The 21,107-nt window shown below is 43.4% G+C and overlaps 1 protein-coding gene and 1 long non-coding RNA gene across 3 annotated transcripts; one reads left to right on the top strand and one right to left on the bottom strand.

The window, feature by feature from the left end:
- Positions 1-8: 8 nt before the first annotated feature.
- On the bottom strand, positions 9-20,686 carry LOC116093194. Of its 2 annotated transcripts, none has more exons than XR_004119659.1 (3): positions 20,629-20,686; positions 20,167-20,247; positions 9-662 (listed from the first exon to the last, which is right to left on the bottom strand). It is a non-coding gene; the product is annotated as an uncharacterized LOC116093194 (long non-coding RNA). The 2 variants fall into 2 exon arrangements; XR_004119658.1 differs by lacking the exon at positions 9-662 and adding an exon at positions 19,330-19,730.
- On the top strand, positions 845-4,212 carry Hax1 (HCLS1 associated protein X-1). The gene is made up of 8 exons (XM_031374551.1): positions 845-1,024; positions 1,163-1,290; positions 1,810-2,069; positions 2,231-2,418; positions 3,367-3,418; positions 3,529-3,635; positions 3,758-3,848; positions 3,958-4,212. The coding sequence occupies exons 2-8, from the start codon at positions 1,238-1,240 to the stop codon at positions 4,035-4,037; spliced, it is 831 nt and encodes a 276-aa protein (XP_031230411.1). The 5' UTR covers positions 845-1,024; positions 1,163-1,237; the 3' UTR covers positions 4,038-4,212.
- Positions 20,687-21,107: the final 421 nt, after the last annotated feature.

The following is a 21,107-nucleotide window of genomic DNA, read 5'->3' as shown; positions in this document are numbered from 1 at the left end:
GGCCTGGAACTTGGAGACCAAGCTGGTCCCACATTCAGAGATCTGCCTGCCTCTACCTCTTGAACTAAGGTTAAAGGTTCTCAGCACTACACCTTGCCTTGCCTATTTGATGTGGCTTTGAAATGCCTGCGTTTGGGGAAAGGAACCTATGATTGTAGAGCAAGACCTGGGATGGGGACATGGTGCAGTAAAAGGGTTTTGGATTTCAATTACATAAAAGAGAAGTTTTGTTTTTCTTTATCAAGTCATATTGCCAAGGACTCAACCTCCTGTTTCAGCCTTCCAAAACTGCAAGTATCCTCTGTGCCGGGGTGGGAAGTGGGGGTCTGTTTATTTTGAGTCAAGAGTCTCACTCTGTAGCTCTGACTTGCCTCGGTGAGGAGCAGGCTGGCCTCATTTCCTCCCAAGTGGCCTGAAGCACCATCAAGTTTCATTACTGTGTGGTTTTTTCAAGACACGCTTAAGTAGCTTCTCATTCCTCCCTAGTATACAATTCTTACCTTGTTGGTCGCCAACTGTTTAGTTTTTTAAAAGCAGCAGTGTGTGGTGGCAACCGCCTTTAATCCCAGCACTTGGGAGGCATAGGCAGGCAAGTCTCTGAGTCTGTGGCCCCCTTGGTCTACTATCGAGTTCCAGGACAGCCAGAACCACACACAGAAACCCTGTATCGAAAAAACAAGTTTAAAAACTCCCTACTAGCTGAAGAGATTCCTAGCATCTTTATTCAGCAGTAGGGAAATCGCGGTTTCAGGAACTTGGTAAAACACTGCCTAACCTAGTATTAGACGTCACCGACATCAGTATAGAAACAAAACACGAGGTGGGAGGTGTTTTCTGATCCTGGGATGAAGCAGGCCAGTGAGTGAACAGGCCACTCCCTCTGGCGGCTACCTGGGACCCTCCAGAGAGAAACGGAAACACCCCTTGGGGCCTGGCAGATCGGCAGGAGGAAGAATCACCTAGAAGGGATGTGGTCCTTGGACAGTGGGAATTTCGACCGTCCACCCTCACTCAAAACTGAAAGGTAGCGTATAGAAGCTTCATGTCTGAGGAGCGCCGTCAGCCCCGCCTCTTCCTCCTCCGGGTTACAGCTTTTACGACAATGCCGCATCGGAGGCTTGCTTTCCGGCAGCAAACGCTGAACCCTGGCTGTATCCGACAGGGTAGCGTAAGCTGATGGTGGTCTCGTGTTGCCCATGGGCTGCAGAGGTTCAAAGTTTCTAGTGCCCCTACGGGAATGAGCGTCTTTGATCTTTTCCGAGGCTTTTTCGGCTTTCCTGGACCTCGGAGGTGAGAATAGTTCTGGGCTGGACATAAGGGAGGGGTGTTTTGGTGGACACTTGACTCCTTCATATTTTTGGAAAGCTTCCTTTCCCGCCCCATTCAGCTCCTGCTGAGAGGTCAAAGATCGCATTCTCACCCCGCCACAGTTATCAAAGCAGTGGTTAAGAGGACAGAAACCACACCTTTCTCCAGACTGGGGTGATGCAACAGGGACCTGGGCGGAGAAGACAATGGGGGGCCTGAGGAAGAGGACCATGAGCAAGTCATTGGGCAATTAGTAGTGGGCAGTTTGACCCTGAAGAAAAGTCATGGGGGGTCGTTTGGGAGCTGTTGGGAGGTGCGGAGAGACTCTGTTTAGAAGCAATACAAAACCCTAGGAGTTCCATCAGAGTTGTTTTGAAACTAAATCTCCAGTGTTTTCTTCAGCTGCCCAGACCCCTTTGGCCCATTTTGCTCCCTTGGGTTGATTTTTATATGGCTTAGACAGTGTTGAAGTCTTCGTGGCTTATCTGCCTCCACTCTCAGCCACAGAGAGCCTTTTTTTGGAGGAATGACTCGAGATGATGACGACGATGATGATGACGAAGAGGAGGAAGACAGAGGCGCGTGGGGTCGAGAGAGCTATGCGTTTGATGGTTCTCAGCCTCCAGAGGAATTCGATTTCAGCTTCAGCCCCAGAGGAGGGATGCGATTCCACGGCAACTTTGGCTTTGATGATCTAGTACGAGATTTTAATAGCATCTTCAGCGAGATGGGGGCTTGGACCTTGCCTTCCCACTCTCCTGGTGTGTGAATTTCCCTGAGGGAGAACCTATGGGTTTCTAGTGGGTTAGGGGTAAACAGAACTTACAGAGTAGTTGGGATAGTCTACAGAAATTAATTTTAAAAGGGTTTAAAGTGTTTCAAGGCCCTTCCTATCACAGAATCACCTACCAACTTTCCACAGAACTTCCAGGTCCTGAGTCAGAAACACCTGGTAAGAGACTGCGGGAGGGACAGACACTACGGGACTCAATGCTTAAGTACCCAGATAGTCACCAACCCAGGATCTTTGAGGGGGTCTTGGAGAGTCATGCAAAACCTGATTCCACCAAACCAGCTCCAGATTGGGGGTCCCAGGGACCCTTTCATAGGGTGAGTACTCTGTCTGCACCTGAACTGGAATCTCTTAGAGTTGAGTTGGAAATTTAGCCCCTCGAATTAGTGCATTTATCTGGATTTTCTTCTTTATTGGGATTTTTGTTTTGAAACTTACTTCACTGTGTAGATTTAGAGATCTGGATTAAATATGAGCCACCATAACTAGTCTAAGATTTATTTATTTTCTTTTATATGTATAGTGTTTTGCCTACTTGAGTGTTTCTGTACCACATGTACCTTGTGTCCACAGAGGTCAAAAAGGATTCTGAATCCCCTGGAACTCAAGTTATATATGGTTATGAGCCATATATAGTTCTTGCTGGGAACTATAAACTGTGGTCTTCTGCAGGGGTGTCCCTTCTCTCTTATTTTATTTATTTGTTTGTTTGTTTATGTATTTTGAGACAGGGTCTCCTTAGTATTGGCTGACCTGGAACTTGCTACATAGACCATGCTGGCCTCAGCTGCGGTTGTTAATTGGGATTTTGTTGCTGTTTGTGGTTTTTAAAATTTATTTATTTTGTATGTATGTGTGCCTGTGTGAATTTGTTTGGGTGCAGGTGCTTGTGATGAGGTGTTGAATCCTCAAGAGCAGGAAATGTTCTTAACCTGTGAGCCTTCTTCCCAACCCCATTGCTTTTGTTTTCTCTTTGCAATATTAGAACTAGAACAGAATACAAAAGGGGAAATGGAAATATTGTGGTTTTTTTAATTACTAGTTTAAATTCCTGGTTAAGAAATCTTAAAAGTGCAGGAAAGAATTTCAGGAATTCTTTTTGGTAGAAGTCCATATAAAACTAAGGAAGAAGGTGTGTGAACACACACTGCCCAAATGGAAATGTTTCTGGGGTTTTGGAACTAGGGAGGAGTATGGGTTCTCTGACCTTCAAGTTTAAGATTGGAAGGTGTCTTTCCACTGACTGTGTGTGGCTTCTTCTACAGTTGGATGATACATGGCCTGTGAGTCCCCATTCTAGAGCCAAAGAGGACAAAGGTGAGTCTTAGTGGAAGGCAAATTTGCCATGCCATTCTCCTGAAGTTCTCAGAAACACTGATTATCCTCCTTCCACTTTCTCCTGGCTTGTCATCTCTCTGCCCTTCCAGATCTTGACTCCCAGGTTTCCCAGGAAGGTCTGGGTCCACTTCTTCAACCCCAGCCCAAATCATATTTCAAAAGCATCTCTGTGACCAAGATCACTAAGCCAGATGGGGTGAGTTGAGAGAAAGAAGTTAAAATAACTGCCCAGATAATACTCTAGGGAAAGGGACCAGTATAAGAAAATACTAAACTCAATATAGTGCTGTTAGGAATATGTTGGGACTTCTCTTGCAGACAGTGGAGGAACACCGCACTGTGGTAGACAGTGAGGGCCGGAGAGAGACCACAGTGACCCATCAAGAAGCCCATGACATTTCCAGAAGTGGTAAGTTAAGAGTATAATTCAAAAGGCCCATCTCTTAACTTTTTGGGAAAAAGACATGCCTACCATTTGGTAACGTTTTCTCTCTTTCCGGAATGATTTTCTCCCTTAGACTCTCAGAGGTCTTCGGCTTTGGATGATCCCTTTTCCATCCTGGATTTGCTCCTAGGACGTTGGTTTCGGTCCCGATAGCTTTCTTAAACTTCAGAAGCCTTCAGGTTCTTCCCACTCCCCTCCTGTTGCCCATTGCCAATAAGCTTAGCTTTGTCTGTCATCCTGGGGTCTTAAATGTGTGAAACAATTAATTGAGCTTATGCTAGCCTGTCATTCATCCAAACTGACCAATAAAGCCTTTATTTATGCTAAAGGTCTTCATCTTGGTTTTGTCAAGGTTCTTTTAATTTGCAGAACCATCCAGGGCTTATGTTTTATTTTGTGTCTATCGGGGTAGTATACACATGTAGAAGTCAGAACAACATGTGGGAGTTAGTTCTTTTCACAGTGTGGGTTCTGTGAATCCAGGTCAAGGTCTCAGGCTTGGCAGCAGGCTCTTTTACCCTTCATTAAATATTTTTTTCATTTCCAAAAAGAGAAAATGATTTTTTTGGTTTTTCGAGACAGGGTTTCTCTGTGTGGCCCTGGCTGTCCTGGAACTCATTCTGTAGACCAGGCTGGCCTTGAACTCAGAAATCCACCTGCCTTTGCCTCCCAAGTGCTAGGATTAAAAGGAAAGTGATTTTATTATTGAGGAAATAGAGATAATTCCAGCAGCATTTCTAGAAAAAGATAGCTTACATTGCCAAAAGGTAGTTTTTTTTGTTTTTTTGTTTTTAAGATTTATTGTATGTGTATAAGTACACTGTCGATATCTTCATTCACACAAGAAGAGGGCATCAGATCCCATTACAGATGGCTGTCAGCCACCATGTGGTTGCTGGGAATTTGAACTCAGGACCTCTGGAAAAGCAGTCAGTGCTCATAACTGCTGAGCCATCTCTCCAGCCCAAGGTACTTGTTTAAAAGTAAAATAACTGCTTCCCTAAGTATAAGAACACTAACTCAATAATTCATGAGATAAATTGCACTGTGGCCAAATAGGTTTTTTTTGTATTTCAGACAGAGCTTTGCAGGGCGGTGGTGGCGCACGCCTTTAAGCCCAGCACTTGGGAGGCAGAGGCAGGCAGATTTCTGAGTTCAAGGCCAGCCTGGTCTACAGAGTGAGTTCCAGGACAGCCAAGGCTACACAGAGAAACCCTGTCTCGAAAAAACCAAAAAAAAAAAAGAGCCTTACTGTGTTGCTTTTGGCTAGCCTGGAGCTCCTTAGTAGACCTCAGAGATCTGCCTGAATCTGCTTCCTGAGGCTGGGATCAAAGATGTATGCCACCATTTTGTGCAATTATTTTCTATTAATTTTAATGTTAGAAAAATTATAACTAAGCAAAAAAATAGATTTTTTTAAATTAAAATTCTTTTTTTGTTTGGTTGGTTTTGGTTTTTCGAGAAAGGGTTTCTCTGTGTATCGCCGGCTGTCTTGGAACTCACTCTGTAGACCAGGCTGGCCTCAAACTTCGAAATCTGCCTGCCTCTGCCGCCCAAGTACTGGGATTAAAGGCGTGTGCCACCACCGACCGCCTGGCAGTTTTTTTCTTTTTTAAAAATGAATTTGACTGAGTTCAAGGCCAGCCTGGTCTACATAGTGAGTTCCAGGACAGCCAGAGCTAAACAGAAAAACCAAAAAAAAAAAAAAAAAAAAAAAAGAATGAATTCAAAACAGGGTCTTAATATAGCCCAAATATAGCCCAGCTATTCTAAAACTTGCTATGTAGTTCCAGGACAACCAGGGCTACACAGAGAGATAAAGCAAAACAAAAAGCATAACAACTAAGGACAAGACATAAAAGTTTATAAAAAAAAAAACCTTTGTTGGCAGCATAGTGGTGCCCATCTATAGTCCCAGCACTTGGCAGTTAGTATCTGAGGCCAGTCTGGTTTACAGAGTGAGTTCCAGAACTGCCAGGGCTACACAGAGAAACTCTGTTGCAAACAAAATCTGTTGTTTTGTTTTCTTACTTTTTTGGAAATAAAGCTTTTTCTTTATCTGTAACTCTTTGGTTAGTATGCATTGTTGGATTTTTAGTGCTTTTGTTATTTGTTCTTCAATCCACATGAGCTCTGCAGTGGTGATTAGCCTTGAGGCAAGAACCTTACATGAACCATGTTTCCAGACCTGATGTGCTTTTCATATTTGTACTTTTTCTTTTTAGGTCTTTAAATTCTGAATTTTATCTTTGTATATGGCATAAATCAAGAAACCAAGTTTATTTTTTTCCCATTTAGAAAGAAAGTATATTATCTAGGCAGTCGTGAAAGACAGGGAGAAACCCTGTCTCAAAAAACAAAAAAACAAAACAAAAAAAGATTATATTGATGACTATATAAATATTTATAAATGTCTTACCTGGAGGTGGTGTGATTGTGAAATGCCTTTAATTCCAACATTTGGGAGACAGAAGTATATGTGTGTATATAGATGTATATGTATGTGTGTGTGTATATGCATATATATATACACATATAATATATATAACAAATAACAAAAGCTTAGCAGCTATATAAATATATATACATATATATACATATACACATATGTGAGTTTAAGGCTTTTTTTTTTTTTTTAAACCTCTGTACAGGCCTTCACCATCCTGTTGGGAGGCTTTTTTTTTTTTTTTAAGATTTATTTATTACTATAAATAAGTACACTGTAGTTGTCTTCAGATGCACTAGAAGAGGGTGTCAGATCTCATTATGGGTGGTTGTGAGCTACCATGTGGTTGCTGGGATTTGAACTCAGGACATCAAGAGCATTCAGTGCTCTTACCCACTGAGCCCATCTCACCAGCCCAGTTTAAGGCCATCTTGATCTATATATTTTATGTAAGTTTCTTTTACCTACACGTATGTATGTATTATGTATATGTAGCATGTGCATGCCTGGTGCCTTAAAGGTCAGGAGAGAGCATAGGATTCCCTGGAACTGGAGGTACAAACAGTTGTGAGCCACACTAAGTGGGTTCTAGGACATGAACCCAGGTCCTTGAAAGAGTGAGCCATCTCTTCAATCCTTTATCACACTTTAAATATGATAGGACCAAGTGTGTTAGTGCCACCTGTAATCCCAGGCAGAGAGACAGGTATTGTGAGTTTGAGACCAACCTGACCTATGTAGTGGGACCCTGTCTCAAAAATATAAATGCTGCCGGGTGGTGGTGGCACACGCCTTTAATCTTAGCCCTTGGGAGGCAGAGGCAGGCGGATTTCCGAGTTCAACGCCAGCCTGGTCTACAGAGTGACCAGATCTACAGAGTGAGTTCCAGGACAGCTAGGGCTACACAGAGAAACCCTGTCTCGAAAAACAAAAACAAAAACAAAACAAAATATATAAATGCTATGTTCGTCTATTTAGATATCTTCGAATTTTATTTTCCTGCTCCTCTAAACTTATATCAGAATACAATTGATTTTTCCAGTGTTTAGTCATAAATGTAAATTAAGTCAAAGATCACCAGATACAAGTAATGGAGACACACACAAAAGTAACTTGGGAGAAAATACAGAGAGAGGAAAGCTTGGCAAGTAAATAAATCTCGATGGTTTTAGAAATATGAGATGATAATGTATAAAAATATTGTAATGGGGCTGCTAAAATTGTCTCAGGTAAAGGCTCATGCTTGACCATCTTAGTTCTATCCTAAGGATTCAAATGCTAGAAGACTAATTTCCATAAGTTGTTTATGACTTTTCACTATGACATATATGTGCCCATACATACACACAAATGTAAGTTTAAAAATATTGTAATGAGGCTGGAGAGATGGGTCAGAGGTGAAGAGCACTGGCTGCTCCTCCAGAAGTCCTGAGTTTAATTCCTAGTAACTACATGGTGGCTCACAACCATCTATAATGGGGTCTGATGCCCTCTTCTGGCATGCAGGTATGCATGCAGATAGAATATATACACACACACACATATATATGTACATGTACGTGTGTGTGTGTGTGTGTGTGTGTGTGTGTGTGTGTGTGTGTGTGTGTGTGTGTATATAATGACCCAGTGAGTGCAGTAAAAAAAGAGTATTTTCCATGGAGGCTCACAACTTGAATTAAATCCCCAGGACCCACATGATAGAAGAACCAACTCCCACAAGTTACCTTCTGACCACAACAGGCACTGTGGCATGTGCTTACCCACACAGACATATATATCATACAAAACAATTCTTGTTTACTAAAAATTGTTAACAAGAAAATATAATAAGGGGCTGGAGAGATGGTTCAGCGGGTTAAGAGCACTGACTGCTCTTCTGAAGGTCCTGAGTTCAGTTCTCAGCAACCACATGGTGGCTCACAACCATCTGGACACACTAGAGCTACAGTGTACTTACATATAATAAATAAATAATTAAAAAGAAAGAAAATATAATAAGTTGGGCCTGGATGCTTTAGTAGATTGACATGCTTGTGCAAACAAGGCCTCAGTTTGGATCCTGGCTTCCAGATAAAAAGCTGGGCATAATGACACACACTTGTCTCACAAGGCTGGAGAGGCAGAAGAGGAATGTTGGTCTTGCTTTCCAGCTAGTCTAGCAGAATTAGTGATCTTCAGATTCACAGGGGTTTTCGGTGTTTTTTTGTTTTTTTGTTTGTTTTTGTTTTTGTTTCTTTTCTGTTCAAAAAAGTGTGAGGAAAAGGGGTAAGGAGCAATTGAAGCAAACACCCATGCCAACCTCTGGCCTCCACACATGTGCATGCATCTTTACCACTCACACAACTTTAAAAAGAAAGAGAGAGAGAAGGCAAGCCAGTGCACGGGCTGATGAGCATTTGCTGCTCTTGGAGAGAATCAAGTTCAGATCTCAACACTCAAATCAGCAGTTTACAACCACCTATAACTCCATTTCCAGAGAACGAATGCGGGGTTAAATATTGTCAGAGCATACCCTTGAATGTCTTCCTCTGTGACTCTGCTATTGTTTCTGTTATTGAGACAGTCACCCACACACGACAAAGAACAAAAAAAGGAGCAAGACTAGAGATAGGGCTGGAGAGATGGCTCGGTGGTTAAGAGCACTGACTGGTCTTCCAGAGGTCCTGAGTTCAATTCCCAGCAACCACATGGTGGCTCACAACCATCCGTAATGGGATCTGATGGCCTCTTCTGGTGTGTCTGAAGACAGCTATAGTGTACTCATATACATAAAATAAATCTTTAAAAAGGAAAAGAGGGCTGTAAAGATGGCTCAGTGGTTAAGATGCCCTCATCTAGTGTGTCTAAAGAGAACAATGGTGAATACATAAAAATAAATAAATAAATAAATAAATAAAGCTTTAAGAAAGAAAAAAAAAAGGAAAAGAAATTGGAGATATGGCTCAATTAGTGGTGCTCACCTGGCATTCATGAAGCTGAAACCCTAGGTTTAAACCTCAGAACTTCGTAAAATTAGGCATAGCTGGGCGTGGCACACCTTGAGCCAGAGGCAGGTGGATCTCTTGAGTACAGAACCAACCTGTTGTATAGAGACTCCAGAACACTCAGGGTTACATAGTGAGACTCTGTCTCTTAAAAAAAAAAAAAAATTAAAAATGGGAGCAGAAACAGGTCAACTATAGAAAGATTTTGAAGGGTCTGAGACATGGCTCAACAGGTTAGGCCACTTGCCACCAAGCCAGGCAACCTGAGTTCAATCCCTAGGACCTACAGAGTTTAAGGAGAAAACTGACCCCTGCAAGTTGTCCTCTAACCTCTGTATGAGTACTGTAACACATGCCCTCCCTCAACCTCCCCCCCAAAAAATGTTTAAAAGAGCAAGGTGGTAGGTGGTGATGCGCACCCTTAACCCAAACACTCAAGAGGCAAAGGCAGGCACATGGATCTCTGAGTTCAAGGCTAGCCTGGTCTACAGACTGAGTTACAGGATAGCCAAGGCTATACAGAGAAATTCTGTCTTGGATGGGAAATAGACAAACAGATATTTAAAGAAGAAAAAAAGACAAAACAAGGTGGTTTTGTTTGTTTGTTTGTTTGTTTGTTTGTTTTTGGCTTTTCGAGACAGGGTTTCTCTGTGTAGCCCTGGCTGTCCTGGAACTCACTCTGTAGACCAGGCTGGCCTCGAACTTAGAAATACACCTGCCTCTGCCTCCCAAGTGCTGGGATTAAAGGCGTGCGTCACCACCTATAGTGATTTTAAAAGCACCTTCTTTGGGGGCAGTGGTGGCGCACACCTTTAATCCCAGCACTTGGGAGGCAGAGGCAGGTGTATTTCTAAGTTCGAGGCCAGCCTGGTCTACAGAGTGAGTTCCAGGACAGCCAGGGCTACACAGAGAAACCCTGCCTCAAAAAACAAACAGAGAGAGAGAGAGAGAGAGAGAGAGAGAGAGAGAGAGAGAGAGAGAGAGAGAGAGAGGAGAGAGAGAGAGGAAGAAGGAGAAGAAGAAGAAGAAGAAGAAGAAGAAAAAGAAATTAAAAAAGAAAATAAGCTTTTCAATATTTTATAACAATGAAAACTTGGGGCTGGCAAGATGGCTCAGCGGGTAAGAGCACTGACTGCTCTTCTGAAGGTCCTGAGTTCGGATCCCAGAAACCACATGGTGGCTCACAACCACCCATAATGAGATCTGACGCCCTCTTCTGGTGTGTTTGAAGACAGCTACAGTGTACTTACATATAATAATAAATAAATCTTTAAAAAAAAAAAAAGAAAGAAAAGAAAACTTGGCCTAAGTGAGGTAGGGGATGTGGGTAAATTACTGTGTCAAATACCTAATAAAAGTGAGGACATGTTATTGCCTTTATGTGTAGTCTTTTTTTTTTTTTTCCTTATGTGCATTGGTGTTTTGCCTGCATGTGTGTCTGTCTGAGGGTGTTAGGAGACCCTGGAACTGGAGTTACATGTGGGTACTGAGAATTGAACCCAGATCCTCTGAAAATGCAGCCAGTGCTCTTAACCACAGAGCCATCTTTGTAATAAGACTTCAGGCTTTTTCTTCCGGTTGCAGAGAAAGAAGTTTCAGTGCAATTCTGTTGCCATTGTTCACAGGAACTAGGAAGAGGTTTACAGTGGGAGTGTTTATCTAACTCTTAATCTAGGTGACTCGGGAAGGTATATGTAATGAATTCTCTGCTTTATAGGCCGAATTTATACAGATTTAAGTTTCTGTCCAGTAAATTTTATGATCACTGTGTAACTTAGTTGAATGTCTTAAGCAGGGATAAATCTTTGCTTCTTTATTTTTTTTTCCAAGACAAGGTTTCTCTGTGTAGCCTTAGTTGTCCTTAATCCCAGCCTCTGCCTCCTGAATGTTAAAGGCATGTGCCACTACTGCCCGGCTGGGAAAATTTTTGTAACAGAATTTTTCCTAACTTTAAGACAGGGTTCATTTTAGCAGGGAAAAGTTTTACCCAATAATAAAACATATCTAGCATTTGCAGAAATTTAACTACAGGGTTTAAATGTCTCTCTTAGGAAAAGGATAAAGCAAAATCCCTTGTTTTCTAAATCAGTTTTTGTGAACATGAATAACATCAGATAAAGTTTTGAGTCTTTATTATGAACAAAGAATCAGGTACTGATTTTATCTTAGTATGTTAGTATGACAAACTTCTTTTAAAAGATTTATTTATTTATTTTATGTATATGAGTACACAGTGTAGCTATACAGATAGTTATGAGCCTTCATCGGGTTGTTGGGAATTGACTTTAGGACCTCTGCTCTCTCCAGTCAACTGCACTTGCTCTGATTAGCTCTGCTTGCTCCAGTAGACCCTGCTCACTTAGTCCCTGCTTGCTCAGGCCCAAAGATTTATTTATTATTATAAATAAGTACACTGTAGCTATCTTTAGATGCACCAGAAGAGGGTGTCAGATCTCATTACAGGTGGTTGTGAGCCACCATGTGGTTGCTGGGATTTGAACTCAGGACTTTCAGAAGAGCAGTCGGTGCTCTTACCCACTGAGCCATCTCACCAGCCCCAAACTCTCTCTCTCTCTCTCTCTCTCTCTCTCTCTCTCTCTCTCTCTCTTAAAGATTTATGTATTTATTTCATGTGTGTGGATACACTGTCACTGTCTTCAGACACACCAGAAGAGGGCATCGGATCCACATTACAGATGGTTGTGAGCCACTATGTGGTTGCTGGGAATTGAATTCGGGACCCCTGGGATGTTCTCTTAACTGCTGAGCCATCTCTCCAGCCCCTGAAAAGCTTTTTACTATCTTTGTAAAAGAGTTTTCTCTTTCAATATAATTTGGATAAAAGAGATCTACACACCTGTCTTTGGCTGCCCAATAGGGGATTGGTTAAGCTGGGCTCAGGGTAGATACTAAGGCTGGCACAATGTAAATGCTGAACAAGACAACTGCCCCAACCTAGACAGCAGAATGGCGTGGCTGTTGAAAGTTGACTCTTGCTGGGCAGTGACACGCCACAGAAAGAGTTCCAGGACAGCCAGACCTTCATAGAGAAACCCTGTCTAAAGTTGATTCTTTTTAATTTTTTTCAGTCCTGTTTGTTTGTTTGTTCTTAAATGTGTATTGGTGTTTTGCCTGCATGTATATTTGTCTGAGGATGCTAGATCTTCCCAGGGGTTATAGTAGACAGTTGTGATCTGCCATGTAGGCAATAGGAATTGAGTTTTCCAGGTCCTCTGGAAAAGCAGCTGTTAGACTCCAAGAATCGAGGAAGGAAGCCCCCCAGACTCCCATGGTATGCAAAGGCAAAGAGCGTTTATTCTGCAGAAATTCCCAGATACAGGGGTCAACCATTCATCAAAATGACGATGACTCCAGGGGCTTGCAGGCCGCCTTATAAAGGGCTGGGGGAACTTTCCAGAAGGATCAGATAACCTCTGATGTGGTTGGTAGGGGCAAAGCAGACTGACAGTACATTTTTGGTTGGCTGTTATGTTAGCTTTTCTATATTTGATGAGACCCTGAGGAGTTCCAGAGACCAGCTCAGTTCTGGCTGTGATCTCCTCCAGTTAGGTTTCCCCGGGGCTGACTCAGCTCCTGACTCACCCTCCCTAACTCAGGGCCGTCACTAACTAAAGGCCATTGTCAGTGGCTTCTTCTGAGGAACCCAGCATGCTTCCCAGAGAATTTAATTTTTTTTTTCCGAGACAGGGTTTCTCTGTGTAGCCCTGGCTGTCCTGAAACTCACTCTGTAGACCAGGTTGGCCTCGAACTCAGAAATCCGCCTGTCTCTGCCTCCCAAGTGCTGGGATTACAGATGTGCACCACCACCGCTCGGCTTGAAAGCTGATTCTTAATAAGAGGTACAATGGAGAGAAAGAAGAGGGAACTGAGCTGTGCTGACTGGATCATATAAACTGATATTGCTGCTACCACAACTTAGTGATTTTCTCCGCGGCAGCCAGTGCCATCATGTCTTTTACTGCCCGCCTGGACTCTTTGGCAGGCTCAACAAGTGCTCTGGAAGGAGCTTCACCTTGCAACAAAGCCCTTCATTCATTGTCTTGGTCACATTTGTCTGGAGCAAAATAAGGCAAAGGGGACTTGGATTGCCTGGCAGGCTTAGTATCAGTCACAGTTACCAGAATAGGTAGCAAACACATCCTTTCACCACTACCATTGACTGAATGTAGTGGATGTTTCAGGTGATGGTGGTCATGGTTGTCTGATTGGGGCAGTCCACTGTGGAGTCTCCAGGATGTACAGAGTGAGCAATGTATACAAGGAGCAGTTGCTCTGCTCTCTTTGTCTAGGTCAGGAGTCTTTGAATGGAAGCTTTGCTAGAAGTCACATCTTCAGTTAAGACAAGTTTGCTCGGGCTGGAGAGCTGGCTCAGCGCTTAAGTGCACCGACTGTTCCTCTAGAGGTCTTTCTAGAGTTCAGTTCCCAGCAACCACATGGTGGCTCACAACTGTCTATAATGGAATCCAATGCCCTCTTCTGGTGTCTCTGAAGAGAGAAACTGTATTTACATACATAAAATGAATAAATCTTTTAAAAAAAAACATGTTTGCTCGTGGGGTTAAGTACTATTGTCAAAAGGCAATGAACATGAACATTTGTTCCCAAGAACTTACTTGGAGCATGCTCTGACCCTCCCCCACAACCCCACTGCAGCAAATACTTCGCCATCATCCTGGCCTGTGTGGGCTCAGCACCTACATAGCATTAGAACAGTGGAAACCAGAAGCTTCGTGCCTTGAGCATGCCCGCCATGGTCACAATCACAGCCCAGCTATCACTCCCAATTTACAAGTTGCTGCCAGTGCCAATAGGGGCACTTCAGTCTATAATAGCATATTTGTACGTCATGCTGTAGAAAGGACTCTACACACATACACTGTCAATGGTTCAGAGTTAGCATGTTATTCCAAGGCAGAGATGGTTCAGCAGTTATGAACACTGGTTGCTTGTGGAGAGAAGCTAGATGCCCAGCACCCATATTGTGGCTTACACCCGTAGCTCAAGGGGATCTAGTGCCCTCTTCTGACAAAATGTGGGCACTATGCATACAAGTAGTGTGCAGAGATACATGAAGGCAAAACACTGATACATCTATTTTTTTAATTAAAAAAATAGATTAACTTTCAAATGGTGGGCTCAGGAGGAATACAAAACTTGGTGACTTTGGAGTATGTGCACTTTCCCCTGCTACACCGAGAGAAAGAGGAACCTACCCACTATACAGAAAGAAGAGGTTACAAGGAAGAGGACCAGCCCACAAATCAATGACATCACTGCCAACCTGACCAAAGAGAGGGTCCATCCTCAGTGGCATCCAAGCCTACTAAAGCTGATTGTGACTATCAATTTGATGTGTGATGTACACTGTAAAATAACAGAAACAGGTGGGCTCTGTGAGTTTTGAGGCTGTTAGACTTGGGGATGGATGTCCTACTCATGAAGGCACAGAGATGGAGATCAATGCAATAAGCAAGAGGTTTAATGATCCAGTATACTGGGGTCATCCTGCTATGGGGACAAAGGCGATCCTGAGGAACGTCTTTTTCTCTTTCGCATACACTCTTTTTCTTTCACCCCACACCCCAAGTCAGGGTTTCTCTGTATAGCCCTGGCTGTCCTGGAACTCACTCTGTAGACCAGGCTGGCCTCAAACTCAGAAATCCACCTGCCTCTGCCTCCCAAGTGCTGGGATTAAAGGCGTGCCACCAACACTGCCTGGCAAGCACATACTCTTTATACCCTTTCAGAACATATGTTTACAACATGAGCTGGTTATCTCTCATTGATAGAGCCCATTGTCTTTTGTGTCCATTGTCCTTTGTGCCCCAGGTGAAGAGGAGATACTTTTTGTATGTAGAAGGGGTGGGGAGAGATCCACCCGCTACTGGAGACATTTCCTGGAACCGGATCATTACTCCCCGCAATTAGGGCATCTCCTGGGGACAAATGTTTATTCAGTAAACTCTTTTGAATATTAAGACTGACTTTAAGCTTAATGGACATTCCTGGCTTCCCGGTATTTTTATGAGGTATCCCTGTTTGCTCAGTTCTTACAAGGCTAGTCTGGTCTAAGTCTATTCTGGGTTACATAGTGAGATGATGTCGGAAACAAATGAAGGAATAAAGTGTTAAATGATAGACAGCCAGAATGCATTTAAAATTTTGTTTTTAGGGCCAGCAAGATGGTTCAGTGGGAAAAGGCACTTGCTACACAAATCTAGAGACCGGAGTTTGAGTCTTGGAACTCAAGTGAAGGTGAAAGGGAAAATCAGTTCCATAAAGTTGTCTCTGACCTTCATATGCATGGTATGACAGACACAGACACACACAAACACACACCCCAATAACAGAAATAATAACAATCTGGCCTTTGTGTTCTGGTCATCCTCAGCTGTTTCATCAACAGTGGGGACTCAGGAGGATGCTGAAAAGGTGGTGGCTCAGGTGTTTGGCTGTTGCTATGTGAGAAATAATCAGTGTGCTTCATGCAGTATTTCCCTGCTGGAGACATGAGCAAACTATAAGGCAGTCTGTATTCACAAATAGTTGCCTGCCATCTTATCATATATTTTTTAGGTTAAAGATATAGCAATTAGTTTTGAGACAAGTTTTCACTATGTAGCCCTGACTGGCCTGGAACTCACTATGTAGGCCAGGCTTGAACTCCCAGACTTCTGAATACTAACAATGAAGGTGTGCACTGATAAGCCTGGTTCCTTTTTATATTATGTGTGTATGGGTACTACATGTGATTGTAGGTGCAAGAAAGCCAGAAAGAGGGCATCAGATGCCCTGGAGCGACAGTTGCAGAAGTTGTGATCTGAGACAAGAAAGCCTCTGTTGCTGTCAAGGACATCACACACACACACACAAACACACACACACACTTTTCCTATATCAGATAAGTGAGTTGGCTGGAAAATCCAGGAATACACAAATCACCATTCTTTCTCTCTTCTCCTTTATCCTTCTAATCTTCCCCCTTCCTGTTCTCAATCTGACCTTTGCGGCTATGCCATAAACAGGAAATGGTGTTCTAGTTCACCTCCTGAGTTTTTTACTCACTTTTGTTTTCTGTTTCCCTGTGCTCTCTAGCGTAGAGGGACTTAAATCCAAGATGTGTTAGTAAAGCACAATATAGTCTTCACACACAGGCTGCCTGACTGATCACCTTTCCTAGTCTCAGGTTCACACTGGGTGCTAACAGGCTGGCTTCCTTTCCAGACCGAGGAACGGAACACGGGCTGGCAGATTATGAACTTGAAGGGAGGAAAGGTCAGAGAGAATATCTAAGGAGAATATTCTCTCCTGGAGAGAAGAGTCTGGAGGCTCCAGACTTGTAATTAATAGAAATTTCCTGACATGTAAGGTCTTTAATTGACAGTGGGACCATCACAAGCAGGTGAGAGTTAGCCAGGGGAAATGCAGGAAGGATTCAGGTACTGTAGTCACTTAAGAGGGAGACTTCTCTGATACCCACTCCTTAACTTCTGGTCTTTCATCAGAGACAAGTAGACAAGGGTACCTTCCTTCCTTCCTTCCTCCTTTCTTTCTTTCTTTCTTTCTTTCTTCCTTTCTTTTTTTTTTAAAGATTTATTTATTTATTATATGTAAGTACACTGTAGCTGTCTTCAGACACACCAGAAGAGGGCATCGGATGGTTGTGAGCCACCATGTGGTTGCTGGGATTTGAACTCATGACCTTCGAAAGAGCAGTTGGCGCTCTTAACTGCTGAGCCATTTCTCCAGCCCTCTTTCTTCCTTTCTTTTTTCCTAGATTTATTTATTTTATTTGTATGAGTATACACCAAAGAGGGCATCAGATCCCATGACAGATGGTTGTGAGCCACCACGTGGTTGCTGGGAATTGAACTCATGAACTCACTCTGTAGACCAGGCTGGCCTGGAACTCAGAAATCCACCTGCCTCTGCCTCCCAAGTGCTGGGATTAAAGGCGTGCGCCACCGCCCGGCTGCAGTTAGTATTCTTTTTTTTTTTTTAAGGTTTAAGCATATATTTTTCTTAACCACTAAACTCTTAACTTTCCAGCTCCAACAAGAGGATTTCCTGATGGTGTCTCAGATGGTGCCAAGTTGAGGAGATGTGAGAGACTTTCCAACATAGCTTCTTTTTGCCTTGCAGGTGGGCAGCCGTCCCTCTTCCACAGAGGCACCCTGAGACTGCACCCACCCACTGGGATTGACTTCACATATAGGCCTTGAAAGATAAATCCCTGACAGATTTTTCTATCCTTGAGCCTGTCCTGAGTAAAGGCTGGAGAATGGAGAATGGAGGAAATGGCCTCCAGAAGGAAATAATACTTGAAGTTAGTTTGTTTATTGATTTGGGGCAAGGGTCTCTCTACACAGCTGTTCTGGAACACACAGAAATCTGCCTGCCACGTGCTGGGATTAAAGGGTGTATGCCACCACCTCTGGCTAAAAGGGATACCTTTAATACTATTCTCCAATTTTTGACTCTGTGATTGAAAGAACTTTTTCTTTATCCCTTTTTTTCTTTTAAAAAAAATGTGTTTATTTTTACTTTATATGCATTCATGTTTTGCCTGCATGTATATATGTCAGATCCCCTGAAACTGGAGTTATAGGCAATTAGGAGCTGCCATGTCAGAGCTGAGAGCTGAACCCAGGTCCTCTGGCAGAGTGGTTAGTACTCTCAACCACTTGAGCCACCTCTCCAGCCCCTGTCCTCCCACATTTTAAAAAAAGGAACTTTTTAATCTTTATTCTATGTGTATTAGTGCTTGCTTATAGGATTATTTGTTTGTTTGGTTTAATTATCTGGTTGTTTTCCCTTTTTTTGGGAGGGGGGCAGTTTTGAGACAGGGTTTCTCTGTATAACCTTGGCTGTCCTGGAACTCACTCTGTAGATCAGGCTGGCCTCGAACTCAGAAATCCACCTGCCTCTGCCTCCCAAGTGCTGGTACTAAAGGTGTGCGCTGCCACCACCTGGCTGTTTTCCTTTTTTAAATATATAATTTAGGGGGCTGGAGAGATGGCTTAGTGGTTAATAGCACAGTCTATTCTTTCAGAGGTCATGAGTTCAATTCCCAGCAACCACATGGTGGCTCACAACCATCTATAATGGGGTCTGATGCCCTCTTCTGGCATCATATACAGAAAATAAATAAATAAATCCTTTTAAAAAAGGAAATATATAATTTATTTTTATTTTATGTGCATTGGTGTTTTGCCTTCATGTCTTAATATCTGTCTGAGGGTGTCAGAAGCCCTAGAACTGGAGTTTCAGACAGGTGTGAGCTGTCATGTAGGTGCTGTGACTCAGAACCTCTGGAAGAGCACTCAATGTTCTTAACACACCTCTCCAGCCAAAGTTGCTTTTGTTTTCTTTGAGACAAGTTCTTCCTATGTAGGAAGCCCTAGCAGTCCTGGAACTTGCTATGCAGACCTGGCTGGCCTGAACTCATACAGACACAACTTCCAGTATTGGAATTAAAGGTGTGTACCACCACATCCAGCTCATTGCCTGCATGTCTGTACATGGTGCCCACTGAGTCCAGAAGAGAAAGTTTATTTGTATGAGTGTTTGCCTGCATGTATATCTGTGTACCACATGTGTGCCTGGGGCCCGCAGAAACCAGAAGACAGCAGGGCATCCGATTCCATAGGACTGGAGTTATAGATGCTTATGAGCAGCCATGTGGGTGATGACAATTATACTTCTGCCCTTTGCAACAGCATCCAATGCTTGCTTGCGATGGCTAAGACATCTCTCCAGTGCTTCCACCCATTCTTCTTAACCCTGCCTAAGACTCCAACTCCTTTACCCAGCAGTATTCCTTGGTATTATTACGTGGTGTTCCTTCGTACCAAGGTAACATGAGGGAAGCTTAATTCTCTCAGTTCACCCTTACACGGGTTCTTGGAAGGGAGCTCTAGCCACCAGGCTTTCGTGACTGTGTCTTTGCTCACCAAGCCACCTCACAGGAACTATGGTACGGTTCTTACCATCGGAGGACAAATTCTTTTTTATCCATGGTGGAGGCAGACATAAACCCAGCAGTCTGACAACTTCAGGGAAGATTGGCAAAACCATCACATCTGCAGAGAGCCCATATTGGAAGCTTTTCCGAACAGGGAACCATAGGGTTGGCTATGCAGTCATCAGGCTCAATGAGACCATTCAGTGGGCACCTTTTCCTCCAGATCTGGTTCAGCTGGCAGAACTGGAGCTCAGCAAAGATCAGAGCACTGGTATCTCCATAGATTTGGAGTGTGCCTTCCTGGTTCTCTGTACCCATGACGCTATGTGGAAGGAGAGACATCATCCAACAGTGTACGTCACCAGGACATAGATCAACTTTTGGACAACATCTCCTTCCTTCCAGAGTTGCAGCAATTCTCTGCAAAGGGCCTCAAGAAAGGATGGAAGGGAATGTCAGAGGGAACAGACTGGACAGGCTGTCAAGGTTGCTGCTAGGAGCACTCTCCCCTCAGAGCCAACAGAGGCCTGCCTAAGTTGGGGACATGCTCCAGAGGGAATACATCTGCAATAGTACCAGGAGGAAAATGAATGGGACGATTCATGGGGACATGCTTTGCAACACACAGGGTGGCTTCAGGGAGAGAAAAGAAAATTGCTCTTCCCTGAAGCTAATCAACGGAAAATTCCTAAAACTCTTCACCAACCCTTCTCTCTGGGACAAACTAGGACTGTCAGATAGCACATCACTTTTTATAAGAAAAAAAAAATCTTTTAAAGATCATTGAGCAGTTCCCAAGGAAACAACTCCATGAATAAACATCAATGTCCTAGGGGGTACTAGGAGAAGCCTGGGAAATAGACTTACCTGCATGACAAGCCCAGGGACATGGGGCATCTCTTACAGGCACCTCTTGCAGACACTTTAACCATTGGTGTGCATGTTCCCCTGAAGAACAGAGGTTGCAAAGGTCATAGTGACTGAACTTATTCCCAAGTTTGGACTCCTCAAGAGCCTATAGAGCGACAAATCTCTTCCCGCAAGATGTCCATCATTCAAGGATACATATAATCCACTGCCTGGACACCACAGTCCTCTGGATGGGGGTGGACAAAAGCTAATGAGATCCATCTGAGAATCCTTCCTTCTGTGGACTACATGGCTACCCACAGTTTGACTGTGAGCCAGGAACACCCGCCTCGTGCAATAGGCTTCAGCCCACATGAGAAGCCATCTTAGCGACCATTTCTCACTGAAGCCTTTACCTCCCAGATGTACAAGATACACTCCAGTGTCTATGCAGGAACTGTTGCCCACAGACATGCCTACCATTGTTCCATGCTGGAGATCAAGTGCTGCTGGGTCCATGTCATTCCCTTCCCATGAGAACCTACCTGAAGGGACCTCACACGTGTGATACCAACCCCACCAACAGCGGTCACAATGCCTGAAATGGAATCCTGGCTTCATCATTCCTGAGTCAAGCTTTGGAAGCTAAAGAGGAGACATTCTAGAAGGAACCCAATAAGTTAGAAAGGGACAGATATTGTTGTGACCTAATCAGGAGGTGAAGTCCCCTTTGGGGGCTGGAGATGTAATTCAGTGGTTAGTAGTACATACCATTCCTGGGAAGTACTGGACTTTGTTCTCAGAACCCTGTAACTCCATCTCCAGGGGCTCTGACACCTCCACAGGCGCCTACACCACTGCTGTATACATACTCCTTCGCAGACCCACATACATATCCATAATTTTTTGTTATTGTTGTTGTTGTTTTTTTTTGTTGTTTGTTTGTTTGTTTGTTTTTG

The sequence above is a fragment of the Mastomys coucha genome, unplaced genomic scaffold, assembly GCF_008632895.1.
Source record: "Mastomys coucha isolate ucsf_1 unplaced genomic scaffold, UCSF_Mcou_1 pScaffold16, whole genome shotgun sequence".
In the NCBI taxonomy this organism is placed as follows: Eukaryota; Metazoa; Chordata; class Mammalia; order Rodentia; family Muridae; genus Mastomys; species Mastomys coucha.
The sequence above is the reverse complement of the archived record's forward strand: the minus strand, read 5'-3'. Positions and strand labels throughout refer to the sequence as shown.

Bases quoted from the DNA above. Each gene is read 5' to 3' on its own strand.
- Hax1 (XM_031374551.1), top strand. From the start codon at position 1,238: ATGAGCGTCTTTGATCTTTTCCGAGGCTTTTTCGGCTTTCCTGGACCT. The intron at 1,291-1,809 runs GTGAGAATAGTT...CTCCACTCTCAG, and splicing joins GGCTTTCCTGGACCTCGGAG to CCACAGAGAGCCTTTTTTTG. The intron at 2,070-2,230 runs GTGTGTGAATTT...AACTTTCCACAG, and splicing joins CTTGCCTTCCCACTCTCCTG to AACTTCCAGGTCCTGAGTCA.